Source organism: Cygnus olor, chromosome 1, assembly GCF_009769625.2.
Source record: "Cygnus olor isolate bCygOlo1 chromosome 1, bCygOlo1.pri.v2, whole genome shotgun sequence".
Classification (NCBI taxonomy): domain Eukaryota; kingdom Metazoa; phylum Chordata; class Aves; order Anseriformes; family Anatidae; genus Cygnus; species Cygnus olor.
This window is the reverse complement of record NC_049169.1, coordinates 131196347-131218101: the sequence shown is the minus strand read 5'-3', so window position 1 is coordinate 131218101 and position 21755 is coordinate 131196347. Positions and strand designations below refer to the sequence as shown.

Sequence of the window (21755 nt, the reverse complement as noted above, 5' to 3'; positions counted from 1 at the left end):
TTTGTGTGTGTTTTCTTTTTTTTTCTTTTTTTTTTTTTGCTTCATTTTGTTTTTTACAGAAAATGTTTAACAGACTTGAGTCTGTTTTTAACTTGGGGCACAAATGGTTATGACCAAGTTTTATGTTATTGTACAGAGTGCCTGAGCAAATTTCACACTGCTTAAACTTGAAATTCTGCATTTAAACAGTCCTGTGATGTTAGCAAATCAACCGGACAATTACTGCTACCCTCTTACCATACTTTTGCATTCCATGCCATTCAGGAGTGATGAGAACATCAAGAGGACTTTTGAAGTGTCTCTGCAAAGGGCTTAAACTAAAGAGTAGTAATTTAAGAATACAGTAGATTCTTATTCTCCTACCAAAGTGCAGGCACACATGTAGGATGATGGAGTGACAGAATGATTATTATTTATACATATTGTGATATACCAAAATTAGTGCCAGATTTATAAACAGGAGGGACAGTTAAATACTAGTTGTACCCTAATTCTAGCTACTGTCTTCACTTCCTTCAATAGGTCGTACTACATTTTACAAGTGAATTGCTTCTGCTATTCACTCACTCTGAATACCTTAGAACAAAGAAAAAATCACAATCTTTTCATTCAGAGTAAATACACAGATGTGAAATAACCTGCCATTCAATAATCTTGCTGGTAAATCTAATCTGAAAACCTGAACAGCTAATTTATTTCTCATCTAAATTGAAGCAAAAGATACATGAAATAATAGGAGATGAAACTGGAACCCAGGCTCCTGAGCTCGTGAAGTGCTTTTTATTTTCTGATGCTTCACCAGAGTTTACATTATTCTTGTTTAGTTTTTATACTTGAAATTACACTTTTCAGACACAGTATATCTAAAATTAACTACACATTACAAATTCACCCACATATATACATGTTGTGAAAACACATATATGTCAGTCAGTTAAAGAACAAAGCTATTATAAGGCATAGTCAACATAGATTCATGAAGGGAAAGTCACACCTTAGTAATCTGATCTCTTCTGATAAGGTTGCCTGCTTGGTGGATGAAAGGAATCCAAGGGAATCTTTCTGCATTTTAGTAAGGCCTTTGATACTGTCCCTCATGGAATCATTCTGGAGAAACTGAGGCCAAGAGGTGACTTCACTGCTCTCTGCCATGTCCTGAGAAGGGGAAGCACAGAGAGAGGCATTAGCCTCTGCTCCTGGGAACCGATGGCACAGCATGGGAATGGTACAAAGCTGTGCCAGGGAGGTTGATATCAAATATTAGGAAAGATATTCTTTGCTGTGAGGGTGGTCAAACACTGGAACAGGGTTCCTAGTGTGGTGCTTGATGCCTCCTGCCTGTCAGTGTTCAAGAGGCATTTGAACAATGCCCTCAGTAATATGCTTTAACTTTTGGTTAGCCATGAAGTAGTCAGGCAGTTGGACTAGATTTTTAAAAGTCCCTTCCAGCTGAACTATTCTATTCTATGCTACAACAAAAACTGTTCTTGTGTGTGATCTGAAACTGAAAGATTCAGCAGGTCCTAGTCTGTAAGCCAGTGTGCTAAATTGCCTGTGACTCCAAAGGATTGTGCAAAGGAAGGCTAGGTTGGCTAGGCTGAGATCCTCACTTTCCCAGTTGGTTACTCTTTTGTGACACTCCCAGCAGGAAAAGTTAGGAGCACATATAAATAGTATTTGATCTCCAAAGCTCAAAGTTTCCGAATATGAATATACATATCCTACTGTCTCGGATGGTATTACCTCCATCCTTTTTAGCGCCCAATGTGGAGCTCAAGGAATTTGAGATAAGGATGACAGTTGAGAGAAGTAATGGGCCAAACATGGACTGGGCATTGTCTAAGAATGTAATAGTTGTGGAGAATTTAAGAAAGTAATAATTGTGAAGAATATGTGTTGTAGTAATGTGGGGGCTTCCCACAGGCATCAGCTCTTCAAGAACTGCTCCCACATGGCTCCGTACCACGGGGTCCATCCCCCAGGAGCAAACTGCTCCAGCACGGGTCCCCCACGGGTGGGCGGCAGCTCCCCCCAGACCCCCTGCTCCTGCGTGGGCTCCTCTCCACGGGCTGCAGCTCCGGTCCGGGGCCTGCTCCTGCGGGGGCTCTCCATGGGCCGCAGCCTCCTCCAGGCCACATCCACCTGCTCCACCGGGGGCTCCTCCACGGGCTGCAGTGTGGAGATCTGCTCCGTGTGGGACCCATGGGCTGCAGGAGGACAGCCTGCTCCACCAGGGGCCTCTCCACAGCCCACAGGGGAACTGCTGCTGCGTGCCTGGAGCACCTGCTGCCCTCCTGCTGCACTGACCTGGGGGGCTGCAGGGCTGCTTCTCTTACATTTCTCACTCCTCTCTCTCCTAGCTGCTGTCACACAGCAGATTTTTTCCCATCTTATATTTGCTTCCCCAGAGGCCCACCCAGCATCGCTCCCTGACTCAGCTCTGGTCAGCAGTGGGTCCCTTTTGGAGCCGGCTGGAGCTGGCTCTGGTCTGACCTGGGGCAGCTGCTGAGCTCTGCTCACAGAGGCCACCCTACAGCCTCTCTCCCCTACCAACACCTGACCATGTAAACCCAACACATGTATATTCATCTCCCACTAGTACTGCCAGTGGCAGTTTAGACCACCAAAAAATATTGCAGTACCCTTAGTAATCCAGTTCCTCATCTGAATGTTCTGTAAAATTGTTTTCACATTGATGGAATATTTTTGAGGGACTGAGGAGTTGTGGAAGGGCTTGAAGAAATTGATTGTATCCTTCTCACTACAAGCTGATGCTCTCCTGTATATGGTAAGCTGGACTGTGTTGTTTTTGGAAGGAGTTTTCTGCAGATCCTAAAAAGCTGAAGAACACCCAGGCTGATGTATTTCACATTTGTTCCTTTCCACACCATTATTTTAAATGACCAGAAAATATTTTTCTGCTTAACTTTGATTCCTTCAAAAACTGGTCCTATGGCATCACTATGTATGTGCCAGCACGCAGTATCTCAGGTTATCCAAAGGTTAGAATTCAGTGGTCTCTTCCTATTCCACAAATTAGTACACAAGTGGAAACAAACAAACAAAATCGCGAAAACAGGAAAGAGATTTGCAGATGACCGTATGGTAACACAACAGCTATCTTTGCTAGGCTTGATCTACAGCCCATAGCAAACAACGGAAACTTTCCCATTACTTCTAGTGAGGTTTAGATCTCTGCCACAGTAACCTAAGCATAGGTCTATGTGTGGTTATCCTGCATCAGGATTCTGACAGCTGAGCTTCTGCTTTTCAGGTAATCTCCTGTTCTTTAAGTGTTCAGTGTTATATACTGGAAATTATATTTTTTTTCTAGGAAATAATCACCACTGTCTTGAGTAAAACTTGACTTGGATTCACTTTATTTGATGCAGATGCCTGAACTAGTGATGCTTGGCTTTCTTCAGAGCCAATACAGAACTGAAAAATCACTTCTAGGGCACGACCTATCTGACCTACATAGATGTCTATGTTTGGATGTGAGGAAGTGCAAAAAAAGCCTTTTTCTTTTAACTGAGTATCAAGGGATCCTAGAACAAATAGGTCTGATTTAGATTATCTGCTCTGTAGGCATCTGTCCTTGATCAGATGATCCCACCCCAGGTGGCCTGAGCTGGACATAACAGACGAACAACATTACCATTCATTTTTGCACGGTTACAGTGTTTAAACAAAAATGAAACAGAAGACAATGTCTGTGGAATAAACAATGTAGTGTTTTCTCCCATTTATTACTGTGGTATGAAGTCAATGGCTTACGAAGAGCAGGCTTAGCAAGCTAAATAGAAATGGTTTATCGAGCCCTTACCTTTGGGGATAGCAATCTGACAGCCCAGGTCATAGTCCTGCTGCAGCTGATAAAAAGCCACTTCCTGTAGCCGAGCGCGCTCCAGCTCAGAGAGGCTTTGAACGGGAACTGACTTCAGCCGAACACTGCGCCCTGACATGCTGTTCCAAGTGAAATCACCCTACAGGAAATCAAATGGGAAAATATGAAGCATCATATGGTACGCACAGTTTAATAAACATAACCATCTCTTCTACTGCAAGGAAAAACAACACAGGTCCTCTTTTTCTAAAAGGCCATTTTCTTGGACATCTCTAACCTTTCAAATATCTTTGTTTTCCTAAGACCAGCATTCCTTAAAAGGAGTACAGACATGCAAAACAAAAAGTCAATTCTGCCTGAAAACATTTAAGCAAGCATTGTTGCAAAAACACTAGGATTCCAGTAACCAAAAGCACAAAGCAGGAGAACACAAAACAAAACAAAACAAACTTGTCTGCTTTTCCCAGTTTGGTTGTGCTGTATGGTATTTGATCGTCACTTCATTCTCTTCCCTGAGCATACAGGCATATAGACCTTTACAGGTCCATGGACAACACACATCTTATCTCTCCCAGCCTGCTAATCCCACTCCCATCCTTATGACATGACTGTGTTCAGATCAAGATTGACTAAAGGATAAGGTGTTTCACATTTTTGAAAAGCCATTATAATGTATGTGTTACAATTTATACAATAAAACAACATGAGATATGCTACATCTCTGTAAGGTACCAATTATGTTTGGAAATCAAATCAAAAGCTTTAGAAGTTTTATCTCCCACCTGTGATGACATATACAAACAGCTATTCTCTTAGCTAGTATTTAGCTCAGGTGAGAGAAGTAATCATCATTCAAACGTAAGTGCAAGCACATAAGGAAGCTTAAAGACTGACAATTAACTTCAAGCAAGAATTTCAGTATTCATCAAAGCATCATCAAACAGCACATGTCTGCAAGGAGAGAAAGAATTTGTTTTTCATTCTAGCTGTACTAAAAAATAAACATCAACCTGTCAGTAGGTATAACTTGATGTAGGTGTAGATAGTGAAACAACTCTGATTTACATCAGCTGAGGTGTAAAGACAAATTCACCAGCCTGCCCTTCATCACAGCATAGCAGGCTTGCAATTAACAAACTTCACTTTCATTGTAAATGCCTATTTTTAGTTTAAACTTCAATATCTGTACCTTCACTGCATGCTCATTTTTCACCACCACTTACAATTCATCTATTCTATACACACGTCTAGAGTCAAAGGATGCCCCCTGACTTTTAAAGACATTGGCTGAAGGATTAGTAACATTTCATTGTATTCAGCACCTAGGCATCCTAATGTATGGAAATACCTTCATGCAAGCCTTTCCATATGATATCGTGAACATGTATGTACCTATTTATATGTACCTATGACGTGTGTGTGTGTATTCACATATATAAGAGACAAGATCATTCACAAATATGCAGCATCATCTAGCAATATAGATCAAAAGAATGACACACTGGAAACATTTTCTTATGATGTGTGAAATATATTTGAGTTCATCAAGGAGCTTTATTTCATAATATTTTTTGCAAGTCACTTGGTTACTGTGATAAATGAAACTGTTTCTTTGATCTGAACAACTGTATATCTGTACACTCAATGAATAATATCAATATTTACATGGACCGCATATGCAAACTTTTGCACTAGCACCGGAATCAATTACTTTGAATTTGTCCTTTTTTTTTTTGCTCCTTCACTTCATCCTCTTCTACAGCCTCACAAGCTCAAACTAAAAGTTTACAAGACGACACAAGCCAAGCTGACTAGCTTAACTCAAGTGAAACCAAAGCAGCAAGATTCATGTAAGCCTAATTTGCAAAACGGCAAGTAAATGTTTACATTTTTTAAAAAGCTGTTGTCATTTATAGTTAAAAGTGATCAAGAACAGAATCCACCACCCGACAATGTATACTAAGAAACTAATTCCTTTCCAATCCTGATAATGCAGAAGAAAGAAAACTTTACAACTACAGAAGTATGCAATTCAATCCTCACGAACATATCATGTACAGAATGTTCTACAGTCAAGCTGGTACAAAGAGAGAAATATAGGTTTTTAGGGTAGAGCTTGCAAGATTTTTATCTTATCTATTTCTCTGAGATGAGCATTTTCATAAATAAAAATATCACTGGTAGACATTTTTCTGGTAGACATAACTGGGATATTTTAATTTTGAAACAGAAATTGGAGGTATGAATGGTACCCGTTAGAAAATGATGAGGTAACAGCTTATGAAGACTGCAGGTGATTTAGGGCATGTTCTATTTCCTGTAGAGCACAAAACCAAGGGAGTAGGTGGGGCTTTTAGGAACTACCATAAGTTACATAAATATTATTTAAATGGGATTTTGCATGGACACCCAAATTAATGCTATTTTTCAAATAAAAATTACCATGGGCAAATCTAACTGGAAGTAACTGCATTCTCTGTCTCAGAGTTATCTTTGTAACAGCAAGCAGAAAGCTGCACCACTGCAATGCCACAGCTCAGTCGTTAGACCCAGCCACAGGAGTTTAACCCTGAACGACAGTGCTTGCTAGCTCCAGGACAGCACAGAATCAAGATTCTGTGTTTGGGACCCCAAAGCCTCTTTGCAGAGCTGTGCTGCTTTATTCGAGCAAATCAGCCAACCCAGCACTGTCTCAGGAAACTTACCCAGGCTAATTTTGCCTTAATATGGGTGCAATTAATATATACATATATTTTTTAAACGGGTCACGTGTTTACAACCAAGCAAAAGAAGAAAGCCCCTGACAAGGTTATGAGGTCAACCACGATTTTTATTCTGGCAGTCTTCAAGTTCCCAGAACATCCCCTGGCACTCACCAGCTCATCTCTCGTTGGCTAAAAATGGTCGGATGCAAACTCTGCATCCTCGAACGCCATGACAGATTGTTAAACAGCTTTATTGCTGTTTGCAATCACTCTGCCCAGTTTCTGTGCATTTCAGAAGGCATTCTTCTTTTACACTTGATGTGTTTGATAAAATCTCTGCTAGGTCACATTAACATAGGTTTTTACTATGCTAATGGAACACAAGTAATTAACTGAAATATTTTTGGAAGATCATGTGTTAGGGCCAGTAGAATCTCCTCATCTGCTAAAGAAGACACTCAAGAAATGCTTCCTTGAAAAACTCTGTTTTATTTGACAAATAAATATCAGTCTTCTTTGAGCCAAAACACAATATTTTATGTTTTAATCTATTCATAGATTCCTAGGCTTTGTGGGACACAAGGTAACTTGAAAGCGTCCTCTTCCTTCTAATGCTCTGTGGAACTTTTACATGCAGCCTGTAAATTACTGCAAAATCAACCAGGCTTGGGAGAGGTCCAGAAAAGTCAAGATCCCTTTGAGAAGGGGAACTAGTGCATTTACATGAATCCCATCTGCCTAAAGCTTTTCTCCGCTGTATGGGAGGAACAGGGTAGGACAAACACAGAGAACATTTTCCATTTCTTTCTTCATATGAGGAGGCACATTTCATCAGCCTCCTTCAACTAATAGCTTGACACAGCTCCTTGCAGAAGCTTAAGAGAAGATTTTAAAGCATCAAGTCAGGGTGACTTGTTTTTGAAGTCCATGCCCTGCATATGTGTTCAAACATACATACACAGCTACAGTATTTTTCTCTACTATTTAGACTGTAGGACTAGTTAAAACATGATCTGTGAATGGTCCTTTCATCACCAAGAAGAAAAATAAACAACAGAGAAGCATATAAACAGAAATATTGCTCTGGGATAAAGTGATCAGCCTGATAGGACACAAACTGCTAATTGCAAGGGTGCTTTCATAATTGACTTCTACGAAACCTTGACCAGACTAAAAGCCTTCTCCAATTTCTTCTGCCAACCAGTCACTTCTTTTCCCTCACAAGTCTGCGGCTTCAATTGCATTCTTCTCTCTGGCCCTCCCACTAACATCCAGCATCTTTCCTCCACTGAACCGAGGAGTTCACTTATCGGGTAAGTAACTAAAATACCAGAGCAAATGACTCAGCAGAGGAGATGAATGATTAACTGCATCTTTTGCCTTTGAAAAATGTGTCCACTTTTCCCATATTTCTTGTCTACCATCATAAGCACATTTTAACAAGATGCAGACTGCAGCTTTACTGATATTCTTTCAAACGAATGTTTTCTTTAGGGGTTGGGTGTCCAGTGGCTCTGAAAAAAACCCCAAGTGGTACATCCTGACTTAAGTAACACTATGCGCTTAAATTACTCTTAAGCATGTGTAGGCTATTCTTGTGTACTTGACCTCTTTCCCCTGAGCCTCCAACACGCAGCCTTTCTGTTGTCTGTTAGCAAAGTCCTGTTCTTCTATCCTTTGTACAATACAAACACTGGTTGACAAATACTGCAAGGAATCCGGAATGTGGATACAAATCCTCTGGCCATTACCTCTGTTGCTCACCGTAGAGCTTTAAGCCTTCATGAGCCATGTGAATCGTGGGAAATAAGAACCCCACACGTGGCAGTTTTCAATAATACAGTATTTTAACGTAAGATGCAGAAAGCAATTTTTATCTTACTGCATTATTGTCAATGCTAATGACTTTAGTCTGTACTCATTTAGGTAAATGCCATTATCAGATTAGTCGTCTACTTTTCATTAGTCTTTTGCTGAAATCCATTTGAAACCACTAAGATCAAAACCAATTATACCTACTTGTTTTTCTCCTACCCTAGCAACACTTAGCCACATGCTTGTAGCCAGATATGGCTCCAATATAACAGAGTTCAGCATTTTTCCACACATAAAGATTATATTGCAAATAGCACAGCAAATATAGCATTATAGTGTCTTAATTCTGTTTGCTTAATTACTTCTTTAAGCTTCATGAAAATGCCTGTAATTACTACTTCATAAACCTTTCACTTACACTGGTAATTTATTTCAACTCTCTCTAAAGCTACTTCCAGACTCCTCCTCAGCCATAACCCCTCAGATTTTGATGGTTCGTATTCCCGCAGCACAATCTGGATGTGCATGCACATAATCCCTGTCTTCCTCACCTCCCCATGGTTGCTGTTGGTGTGAAGCACGCCCCACTCAGACATGATGGCCTTTCATTGCTGCACGGCCCTTCACCTTCATCTGAAGCCAGGGCACAAAGCACCACTCCCAGCAGGGCGAGAAGTAACAAGAATGGGGAATAAACTACAGAAAATATCCATCATTACACACAATTAAGGACCAAATGTCTAGTCCTTTACTAAAGCCATCCTCAATAATTACCTCGGATTAACCAAGAGTTAGGAAACAACTGGATGGTGTGTGCGTGCTGCGGCCTGACTCTTTCTGCCCCCCTATCTCCAGATGCTTCTTCTAAGCCGGCACGGCTGGAGCAGCAGGTAGGGTATTTGGTTTCCAGATCCCGTTACAAACTAATGCAACCTAGACTAGTCTGGTTTCTCCAAACACATCGGGCGTCAAAACAGCTACTTCCAAGGGACTGCTGGTATGACAGAAGGAGACAAGCCTTTCAGATCGCCAAAATGGCATCTCCGTAACTAAATACAAAGGAGCACAAGACTTACAGCATGACGCTGAAGCATTTAGCAGAAGGATGTGAACACAGATGCACAAAGCATGGGGCCCCAACAATTAATCTTCATTAAGAAAGTCTGACTTCATTAGCATCATTATCTAGGGTGACATCCTGTTCCCTTTGACATCAGTGGAAAAATTATTAATACAATGACTCCACTAGAAAAAGAATAAGTACAGTCTGATGATCTTGTGTAGATATTCAGAGTCTTGCATTAAAGTTGGCTTATCTTAAGCTCTATTGTACTTATGCGTGTTAATGTATGTACAGCTGTTAGTTTTGGCAAAGCATCACACCTCACAAAGCAACGCTTTAGGTATGCAACGCTTTAGGTATCAAAGCTATTTAATGGTAGTTAATATAATCACGGCATTGCTACGGACAACCACTTCCTCACTCCTAGCTGCATCCTGTCTTGTTCCCAAGGCTGCGGATTGTCAGCTGGAAATCTGGGTACTCAGGATCTGTGCTCCACACAGCAAGCCAGCCCCTTGGGTACTGGCAGGCTGGTGTTCCCCACAGGGCAGACCCTGTGCACACCCCCAGCAGAAATACTTCATCTAGCAAGACAGCATTAGCCCGTGGCCAGGTAAGGAAACACATTTCAGAATACTACAATGGCAATTTCCATTTATCGGGAGAGGAAAAAAAGCCCTTCTAACTTTAGTCTAAGGATAAACAGGGAGCGGAAGAATGAGCATGTTTTCACAGCAGTATTAAAATTGTTAAAATAAAGGGAAAAATATTTCCTGTTCTTCTGTGATCAACCTCTCCAAGTTTTCCAAATGCCTCAGGATACTATTTCATGTTTTGAATAGTTAAAAGCATTCCCTTTAAAAAAAAAAAAAAAAACTGCATACAATGGAGATGTATTTCATTCCTTTTCTGACATTAACAAGTATTGCTGATGTAAAAAAGGTATTGCCTAGCAAAACATTCATCCCTAACATGTCCACTCTGTACTGAACTTTTTACACATCCAGAACACTAACGTATTTTAAAATGCATCAAAAAAAAACATGATCAGATTTTCAGAATGCCTTACTTCAATGGATATCAATATTTTTGGAGGAACTGATCCAGAAGAATAACAATTAAAGACAAAAGGGGCTGAATACTTTTGCAGAGGTGCCGAAATGGAAACAGAACACCTTAAAAAGCCTAGATCCAAATGTAGCTGAAGTTTTTCTGGAATTCACGTGAAAAGATTTCTGTGTATTTTTGTCAGTGAAAAGGAAATAAGCCATATTGCAATAGTCTGAATTTTGCTGCTGGTTGAGAGTACATGTGTAACTGTCACGTGCATGCAGTAACAAGCTACACTGAAGTAATTATACCGCCTGAGACCAAAGTGAAAAAAAATAAAACCACAACAAAACAAACAAACAAGAAAAAAACACCACAGTGTTTTCAGCAATCTCAGCACAAGAGATCTAGGATAGCCTTGGTTGATTAAGAGAATAAAATTTATTCCTTTCATCAGTTCACGTATTATATTTTGAGAGATTGGTGTGATGTTTTTTTCCAGTATAAGAAAAAGTTTCCTGCTTGACCAGGAATAATGTGAACTCTGTAAGCTAATGGCAGCTGACCCAAAATCAGATACAATAGCTTCATGATTATTATTTTTAGTGGCAAAGTTGCCTTGAATAGACCCTGCTCCAGCTTCTGCTACCAACATAAACATGTTCCTGCCCCATGTTCACCTGCTTGTGAACCTGAGCAACAAGCCCTAGGCTCTGCCCATGTTTTCCACTGTCCCAAATCCCTAAGTAGGTGGGCTCAGTCCTGATGGTAATCTTTGCTCGATGCAGCAGACCACGCAGCCAGAAGACATGCTGCAGACATTGATGCACTACAGAACTTCCATTCATACCATACTCACAGAAGCACCCATAGAATCACTCAGGTTGGAAAAAAACCTTCAAGATCATCAAATCTAACCATCAAACTGACCTTCCTAGTCCCACCACTACACCATGTCCCTTGGTGACACATTCACACATCTCTTAAATACCTCCAGAGACTGGGGCTCCACCGCTTCCCTGGGCAGCCTGTTCCAATGCTTGACCAGTGCTCTGTTAAGTTCTTATTAAATGTGAAGACCTCAAATGAGATTTTGAATATGAAATACTGCTCTTTTTCCTAAGCCTAACAAGGTTGACATTAAGCATAAGAAAATGTAAGGCCTAAACTACACGAGAAATGCACTTAAACAACTTGGATTAAACAAATATAAGCATACATCCTATTTGTAGCTTTTTTCATCCCGGAGTAGTATGATAATGCCCCTGTGAAACAACAAGGAACAAAGCACCTTCTGCTTTCTGGCTTGTTTTAAACAGGGATAAAGGAAAATTGATGGGATCTCTGCTACTACAGCACAGAAGTTAACAATTTCTGCATCCAGTAATAAGTAATAATTTGACTGCAGCAAATGCTTTGAACAGACTAGGAATGGTATCTGTTTCTATTATATTTGGTATAAAAAAATCCTAACAATTTAGAGAGAAGTAAATGACCTACTATTTTAAAGAAAGAACGCGTATGAGAGAGCGTACACAGTCATTTCCAAAGATTCAAAAATCATATCAACCCGAGTATTGCATGCAAGATTTAAAAATATGTACGTTAGTATTTCAGTTTACCTTCTGGATTTTGAGCTTTCAAGATACAGAGGAATTGCATTATCTGACTTGAGTGTACAGCTCTAATCTCATTATGAAGTGAAATGAAATAATTAATTTCAGAACTCCAAGGACTGGGATTTGACTAACAGTAGTAAAGCCTTTAATTCAATACAAAACCCTATTTGTATTGTTTCAAGTGGTCCAAAACAGTTTTTTTCTATAAACTCTGACATTACTTAAAGAAAGGATTTTTTGGTCTAGGGAAAATGAGATTTGTTGAACATGTGGAAAACAGACACTCAGCTTACCTACGTACCAGGTTTAGTTGGAAAGTCATGCTATTTGCCTGGGGGGGTTGATTTAGTCGATGGGAACAAAATACAACGCATCTCCAAATATTTATATTTAGAAGCAAGAGGGCGAGAGCTCTCGGTTATTGAGGTACAATGGAGGGCTCAGGACCAAGCATGCTCTAATCCAGCTGGTGCAGGAGCTGGACCAAGGCTTCACCCCATCCCTCATCAGGCCCGTGTCCTCATCAGGAGGCTATGGAATGCTCCAGCATTTGCTCCCACTACCATACATACCCCTGGCAGAGGCTGCTGGGTCCTTCCAGAATGACTTGCAAAGCTCTTCAGGTGAATGAATGGCCACTCTCAGAGCTAATGTGGGCATGGCTGATGATCACCACGCTCTCTCACCCATACTGCTGCTCACAGAGAGGATACTATTTCACTGAAGTTTGTCTCCAGGTACAAGTGAACTACCCACTTCCACTTCAAAAATAGTTTGTTATTCAGGTTATTGTGCCACAATTAGTTACTGTATCAGCTTCTAACCTGTGCTGAAATAAAGGTGTTATATGAGCCATTTTCTTATTTAAGGGAGTTTTCTTCAAGTCATGAGTTTGTAACATCAACACCATTTCAGCTGCTAGTGACACAGAGCATGCACAGAGCCACTTGGAGGCAAGGACAAGAGTATTTTGAACATGTAGAAAGTAAACTATTAGCTTTTAGGGATTAGTAGGTTATGCTTCATTTGCTACATAATCACTCCACACTTTCACTTTGATTTCATCTCTCCCACTACATTTACTTATGTGAACACTGTCTGTCCTACACGCGCATGTCAGGCACCCAGGCACAAACCTGCACCAGTAAGCCAGCTGCAATGCTTTGGTAATCCACACCCATCCATTGGGATTGCGGTTTGTGAGGAGGAGGTGTTTTTTGTTTTTGTTTTTGTTTGTTTGTTTGTTTGTTATGATCTGGGATATCAAATTCCTACTCACATCAGCAGCTGTTTTAGTGTTTTTATTGCTCTCTTAAAGACCCTACACACATAATTCTCCACGGAAAAGTTCAGAAGGTGCAGAAAATTCAGAAGTCTAATAATTAGATAACTATTTTAAGTACCAAGGGGTGACTGTGCAATCACTACCACTCATTAATTTTAATCAATATAATTACTTTTTGTTTTCTATGTATTTGCCTTCGTGCAATGCACAGCAAAGATCACTACCTCAGCTTGTTGAGAAGCACAGTTGTAGCTTTTTTTTTTTAATATATAAAAATACCATGTTTGCACATATGCATCTACTGATCTGCCACTGAATTAAATGCCAAGTAAGAGTTTTAAATGCTTTAAGAAACCACCTCAGCTGAACTGGAACTATACAAACTGGTCTGACTGAATATATATAGCTATAAGTCAGGTTGATGGATTGGCGTGTATACCTGGAAAGACCATTAAAGAGCACGTTGATGCTCTCCCCACTGTCTATTAATGTGGAGGCTCATTAAAAATGTGGTATTCCAAAGCCAGAAATGTAAAATGGACCCATGTAAATAAAGACACTGTGCTGCAACATCAATTCTCAGGAGAAAGGTGCATTTTGTAAACTGCCCCTCCAGCCCGAGGTACCCCAAGTTCAAACTGCGTGCCTGCCAGAGAGTCTGTGATTTCTTTCTTTGTTTTTAAGCAGCACATTTATTTTGGACAGAGAGAGGGAAAAATAGCCCATAAAGTTCCCACTGTTATGAAAAACAGAAACAATTGCTAGAGTTACAAGCTCCTCGTGGGCTGAGCCAGAAGATGAACAGCTCTTATTCTCCACTTAGTTCTGTGCAGCTAACTGAAACTTAGAAATCCAGCAACACCACAGCCAGGTCCATAAAACCTGACGCTTACACAAACTTGTTTGCCAGACTGAACCTATGCAGCTGTAACTGTCTTGCCATCAGCTTTCAAGAAGCCTTTCTGACCGGGATATTTTGCTCACAGATGCCTGGTTTAGGGTCTTCATACACACACAAAGCAGAACACAACAAACGTAGCACCACAGACTTCGAAGCAAGCCACCACCTGATGAAGCCACTCAAATCGAAATCAGCATAATTATACAGTTCGGTTTAAAAATGCAATGCCACTTCTCGTTTCATGGTTTCTTTCCTCCTAGTCTAACTATGAAAACATGCAAGGAAACTAGTCTCAAAATAAACTATCTGAGGGCTCTCCATTTGTTGCTGGATCTCCAGAGCCCGGCAAGTGATAGGTAGTGCCAGTCTTTTCCCCAGAGTCAAGCTGTTCTGTTTCCTTTGAACCTTGTTAAAGCACAAAAAAAAAAAATTAAAACACAAATCACCACAACCACCACATTCAGCACATACTCTCCATCCCACTTATGTCTACCACGCCCTGTATAAGATTATTCAGTTTCCTTACCCATTAACTAAGTTCTCTTGAGTCTTCAGTGTCCTTCAGCACTTGACCAAACCAGATCTGAATTACGAGTTTGAATCCAACCACGACTTTTTGTAAAATAAGATTAAGGTAAGAGCAATGCAGTTGTCCTTAAAAAGTGTACTGAGTGTCTGAGAAAGAGCCCAGCTGGAGCAGCTACGACTCCCCGGATACCTTTGGCTGCCAGACCCTTCTACTGTCATGAATCTTAGGGGGAAAATCTGATCTTTCCTTTCTCTGGCTGGAAGCAGGCTGGGAGTCCAGCGCAGCTGAGAGCTGTGTCACACAGCGCCTGTGCGACAGAGGCAGACAAGCTGCGACTGACCTCGCCACTTCTTGTTCCAGAGGAATTGTTCAGAGCAAGCAGAAGGAGCGGTTAGGAAGGGGCATGTCTCCCCTCAAAAATCCCTCTTCCACATGGCTGTGCAAACTCAAAATTGGCTTTAACTGCGCAAGCTTTCCCTATTAGGAAGAGCTGCAGGAATGCTGGAAGCAGCTGCTGCTGCTCCTTGGAGCCCAGCGAGCAGCATTTGGTGTGCTCTGCCTGACCTTCCCACAGTTAGCTTGCAACTTTTTTGAACACCTTTAAAAACTTTCTTCTCAAACAAGCAAACCAGCTGTATTTACAACGTGGCTTCAACACAAGCAACGCAGAGGCTATTTTGCACAATTTGCTAGGAAAAAAAAAAAAAAAACGCACAACAAAACACCAAAACTTGATAAAGCCACTGCTTCATAAATAATGTCTGTCACGTTTGCAGTCCCCATATAGAATGCTGTCATCTATAGTGCGTGGGCAGGCAGCGTAGGCGCTTTGTGAAAAACAAACACTGAATCACCAATGACTTCGACTGCAGCTCTGCACTGCGTGGCATTTCAACAAATAACCGTGCAGAGTGACAACTGTGTTTCTCAGCTGATGCCGCTTAGCACTCCATCAGACCGCTCACCAAAGAGAAGCCACCGGCTACACGTCATGGTGACATCAAGGGACACCGTGTAATTTTTTTCCCATAGATCCACCCAAATCCTCTGATTACCACCACATCTAGGCAGGCTGAGCAGCCACTGACCTGCCCAAGGCAGCACCCGGGGGTCCAAAGCATTTGCTACAGGTCTCTGGTTGGACATAGTGGCCACCAGTCTGGTATCACCACATGTGGACATCAGACATCAGCCCTACCCAAAGCCCACAGAAGTCAATGGACAGGTCTCAGGGTTTTCAGCGTCTCTTACATTAGGCATCATCACATCCTCAAACCATGTGGCTCCTCACCTTCACTTTCAGTCTTTTTACACTACCCACAGCAGAGTGGTGCTAAGAACAGCCACGGTGTCACCACCAAGCAAGGCAGTTAACGAGATTTCCAAAGAAAAACTGTCCTAGTGAATAACCCTCTCAGACAAGTACTGTCAATGACTGTGCTTACAACCGAACATAAACCAAGGAGGAATGCTGAAGCTAAATTTATCTCTCCTCTTCAAAGTGCTGTAGCCAGAGATCAGCATCCTGCTAATCATCTACGTTTGTTAATCAGCTGTATGTTTGTGGTACTTGACATCTTTCTTTAAAAACAAGTTTCTTCAGCCCACATAACTCTTGTGTTATTATTTTTTCAATTTCCTCTAACGAACAAAACTCTGTTATTTGCATATCTGGAAACGGGGATATACTCATTCAGAAACTCACTCGAGCCACGAGAAGAATGAACTGCCATTTCCAGGCTCTACAAACAAGCAACCAAAATCCCCAACCTTTTCTGGTGACCTGCAGGAAGACAAAATAGAGTGGCTGCCAAGAATCCAGTTTAGCCTGTCCCCTTTGTATTTATGAGCTCCAGACAAGGCTAAGTTCTTTTACCATGGTTAAAAATAAATAAATAAATAATAATATTTATTGGAACTACTTGTTGACAGCAAGGGTTTCCTTCTCAGAAACTGAGCAGTCCAGCGATACGTGCTGAGTTCTGCTTTAAACCAGGGTTTTTCAGACTATTCAGTCAGTAACAGTGCTCTTCACCAAAATAGTAAAGGTCCTTTGGGGTACACCAGCTACACACGGACATCTTATTTTTACATCATTAATACATTTGTGCTAGCTGTCAGCATATCTAGGGATTTCTTTTTTCCCATCTCAAAGTACTTTTTTCAGTACTGCACAGCTTTGTATTTAAAAAAAATGCTACTCAGGACTGAATCTTATGTTATAAACAGAAAATGTTCACAGTATATGGAGAGGCTATAGAAAATAAAACCGATCACCAAAAAATGGAGAAAAATAAAGTTATTCTGTTATTTTTTTTTTTAATTTCTTCCCAGAGCACTCAAAAATATTCCTCTTAAAACTTACAACTGAGCCTGGGGTAAACTCTCACCGGGAAACCGATCAACTGATTCTGAGATTGTAACTTCATCGTTCACAGATAAGCAGTATGTGACTTTTTAATTTGCTTCTTAATTATGCAAAATTCCAAGGACCTGACTCTCACCCCGGAGGGGTGCAAGATTAAGAGAACCAAATTAGCACACAGCCGAGAATTCCTCTGGCTGATCTCTTGTTACACCAGTGACCAAAGCTGGCCACAAAAGCCCCAAGGGACTGTCAAAAATAGCTTCAGAAATATAATTGACCTAAAATCTCATTTTTTTTCAGTGGAAAATCAGGGTTCTGTCTTAAAAAACAGTCATGAAAAATATGTTTTCTGTGGAAAAATGTATGGCTTGGTCAAAAAGTTCAAAGAAGTTTGTAGCTAAGAAAGAAGATGTTTTCACTCAAAACCCCACTGGTGTGCCTCGTGGGAGCTGTAATTCAAGGGCCTGGCATGCTTGGCTACCTTTCCCACCCTGAGCAAGGGCTCTCGCGACAGACCCCTTCCTTCACCTCGAGGGACAGCAGCATGCTGCGAGGGATGAACATCCCTTAAGGCTCATTGGAAAGAACCTGGGGCATTAAAAATCTGCAGGATAGCTTCCAGGGGAAGTGGCAGTGGTATTTTAAATAAAAACACCTTCCATCTTTTTTTATTATTTTTTTTTTTAAAAGTAACTGAGAAAATGCTACTCCAGTCTTTCTCGGATCCTTCTGAATTGTACTGAGGAGCCCCAGAGAGAAAGTGGACATCCACAGTCATTCGAAGACATACATGTTAAGCTTTGGTGACACAGTTCATCCGAAAACAAAAATAAGTAACAGAAGTACAACCACCTCGCTTAGCTTTACATTTGATGTGTTCCTAAGACCTGTGAAAATATAGAAGTGGTAGCAAGTTGCATATGCAAAAGAGGCACTTATATCTGCACTGTCTGGCCCAGTAGCCACAAGACACCCCACACAGAGACTGTCTGCATGTCTCAGAGATGCATTTTCTGATAAAATGCAGGAAGCCAGTAGATAGCAATTAAACGTATTTAGCTCACACTTTTTATCTCATACTTTTAAGTGCTGTTAGCAGAAACTGATGGCTCCAAAAGAGCTAACATAAGTACTCTGACAAGTTGTATTAGGATCTAATAAAAACCTATATTGTGAGATAAACTAAAACAGAGAACTTGTAGCAGCAGAATCCCTGTTTCTAGAAAAGGAAGGCCTTGTGAGGCGTTGTGGGGACATGGGTAAAAGCTTGGAAGAAGGAGCACTCCCAGTCCTGAAACGGGCTTTGCTCGGATGTGCTAGTGCTTCTGTCATCTCTGAGGAACGGGTGAAGAGCACAAGAGCACACTCTATTTTTCCCTCTGTTTGAGACCTTTGAAACCCGTCAAACATACTCTGAGTCACTGGGATATCCTGAAAAATATACCCACTTCACAACTTTGCTTTTATAAAAGCTGCACGGTGCTTTTTCCCTTTATAAAGGTTTTATACTCCACGTGCTGTGAGCGGTGGTGTTAGGTAGAGGTGTAACTGCCATTCCAGCCCATACGTTGCTCGTGGTTGAATCACAATGGCAAAAACTCCCATCTTTGGGCATGTTTACATCTCCCGCCGGCAAAAGTAGCGCACACAGAGCTACGGATTCAAACGATGTTTTGGAAAATGATGCACTGGATCTTCAAGGAGCACTTGGTGAGAAGAGGGGCAGCGAGAGCCTTGCTCGGCTCTCACAACACGTAAAGCTATCAGGGAAGAGCTGTCAGCACCTGCCTGTGCACAACACCACACAAATATCTACAAGGCTCCAAGTGCTGTTTCTGAAAATTGTGACCCCGGGCATCAATGAAGCTTGTAACCAAGGCCCTGCTCCTCAGGCATGTGAAAGGACAAGTCTCCATCTGCAGTCTCCGATTGAAAGACAAACAAACAAACTCAGAGACAGACCAAGACTATTTTCAGATGAATGAACAGCATGAGAGCTTTCCAACGTCTCTCCTTACCCACTCTCTTCTCATCTCTCCCCCATAAGCTTTTGTTGGTGACTGCCAAACGCTCTTTGCTCCTATTTAAATTTTTTATGGCAATCTAACAGACATCCCCCACCCAATTATTTTAATCTGCCTGCATTGAGTGGCCACAGCAGCTGTTCAGCTACTCTTATCAAACTTATTAATACTGCAATTAAAATATACATCAGTCAGCTGAAAGATCCACACAAACCTCTTCCAAGTTTTGCTTTTCGTTATAGATTTAATGAGGAAGGGCTCAGTAAAAAAAAGAAGGAACCACCATTATGGGTTTTAAGGGACAGCATGAAGCTCCTTCTAAAAAACGGCATGCAAACACAGAGAGCTTTCACTGCAATATCCTTGTGAAATCAACAATTGCTTGAAAAATTAGAGTTGCTGATAGGTCTCACGTTATTGCAATACAAGAGTTTCCCATCCCCCATACACAGGGCAGCACAGCATATTGCTTTTGAACTTTTATCCAGCTACGCTACTATCAAAATATCACAGCATTTCAGCCTATTGTCAAAGATTTCTGTTAACATAAAGGTTTACAGAACAAATTCATTTTGAGGTTTACGAGATCTAAAGAGTTCTTATCCACATTATGCTTGTTAATGACCTGAAGGAGATTATTTCATACATCTCATTAATAATAGCAAGGCTTATTCATGGGAAACCCATCAGGTCATGAGCCTGTATTTTGAAATAGGACAGATTATTGAGCTTCCTGCAATTCAGTATCATTGCAATGTACTCCTAACGACTGTGGATGAATTTTAGTTGATTTCCTTAGATGTACTCTTTGTTCTCTAAATCTCTGGGGACCTGCTACAAGAGCTGTTTGCACTGGGAGAACGCTGTCATTTGCCCTTCTCTTTTGCATATTACACTGATGTGCTTCAATATAATCACAAATTCTCACATAAGAGTGCAGTTCTTCAGAAAAGTCACTGTGGCAAAGCAGGATGACTTTATAAGCTTTGCTGCAGTAAGACAGTTCCCTTTAACTGGTTGTGGCCATTTGTTCAGAACCAGAAAGGGACAGGAAAAAAAAACAACATAAACAAAGCCCTTAAAGCCTTTATTCAGATATGAAGAATTCAACAGCTGCATCCCATTCAAGAAATGGAACTGAATAAATATGCTCAGCTATGAGAACTACTTTCAAGGGGCCAAACTGAAAACTCAGGACATTTCTAAAAGACACTGATTTTAAAGGCATCTCTAACACTGCCACTTTTCACCAATTTTTACAAGTTAGCTTTGACATTTGGTATTTTCCTTTTTCCTGGAGCTTTATCTCCAGAAGATAGGTGAGGACAGGTGAATCTCAGTATTCAAGGAACACACAAAGCTCAAGCCTTCACAGACATGTCTGCAGATGTCCTGTGTGAAATTCTCTTATATGGAAGTCTAAGAAAAGAAACTCAAATGTGATTTTTAATTTCCCTTTATGATTTTCAAGACATTTTTATTATTCTGCTTTACTCAGGCCCAGGGCGATTCTTCCTGTGAAGTGTGATGCTACAACTACTGGAGTGACACAGACAGCGCTCAGCTCCTTGCCCTGGGCGAGCGGCTGTGGCGGGGCAGAGGCACACTCCTGCTGCTGCCACTCTCTGGAGCAACGTGCTGCAGTAGTGCCTGGACAGGCAGCATGTGTCTGCTCATCACCCCTGGCCAAGGAGCCCTGAAGACCCCTGGGGTAACACCTCCCAGCTGCTCCTGCTGGGTCTGCACCTCTCTGTTGGAGTCCCTACAGTTATCCACGCGACACAAACTGAAATTTGCCTTAGGGGTGTTTTCTCCTAATACAGCTCTGGGTCACACAGAAGCATTCAGTCTCTTGCAGGATCAATACAATGTGTGAAATACATGACCCTGGCTGAATTAATTATATACAAGAGATGTTTTGGTAAAGATGGATACCAACACCCAATAATGCTTGCAGATGGAAATTGAGAAAATAATGAAGCATCAGTTAAATGTACTTTTATGTTTTACTCCATAGAATGTTATTTTCATTACACTCCTACATTCAAACGTTCCACTGAACAAAAATTACACAAACTCCTAAGGCTTTTCCTCTATGACTTCTCACACAGCACAGAACTGATGAACAATGTATTACTGCTGTTAACATTATTATTAGTATTACCCATGCATCATTTGTTATAGAATGAATTAGCTTTTCCTTCAGGAATCCTGTAGACTTCAGGAAGTTTTACCCTTTCCGTTTGGCAGAGTAACTAAAGTCACCAGCTGCAGAAGTGTGCAGTAATGATGGATGTTTCAGATGCTGACCGCTCAGCTCAGGGGCAGATCAGACCGACAGTAGGACTCCCTTCAAAATAGAGGCACCTGTACCTAACCTAGGCACTGTAAGTACTAGTTCCAATCTGCGGTGAGAAACAGGAACTTGTGGGGGAGCAATCCCTTTTGTTTGGTTTGCAGAGAGAAGAACGGAACCCCAGAAATGTATTTTCCCCGCACACTCCCTCACATACAGGCAGGGATCATATGGTGGCCAGGCTAGCTCAGAG

General features: G+C 41.2%; 1 protein-coding gene across 4 annotated transcripts in view; it reads right to left on the bottom strand.

Moving 5' to 3' along the window:
* Nucleotides 1-21755, bottom strand: part of ARHGAP6 (Rho GTPase activating protein 6) — a 322686-nt gene that overhangs the window by 57939 nt on the left and 242992 nt on the right. For 3 of the 4 annotated variants that reach the window (XM_040533795.1, XM_040533814.1, XM_040533804.1), the window contains one exon: nt 3827-3986. In XM_040533795.1, the coding sequence (XP_040389729.1) occupies nt 3827-3986 (160 nt within the window). Of the gene's footprint in view, nt 1-3826; nt 3987-14811; nt 15180-21755 lie in introns of those variants that run through there. The other variant, XM_040533825.1, reaches the window with a different exon arrangement.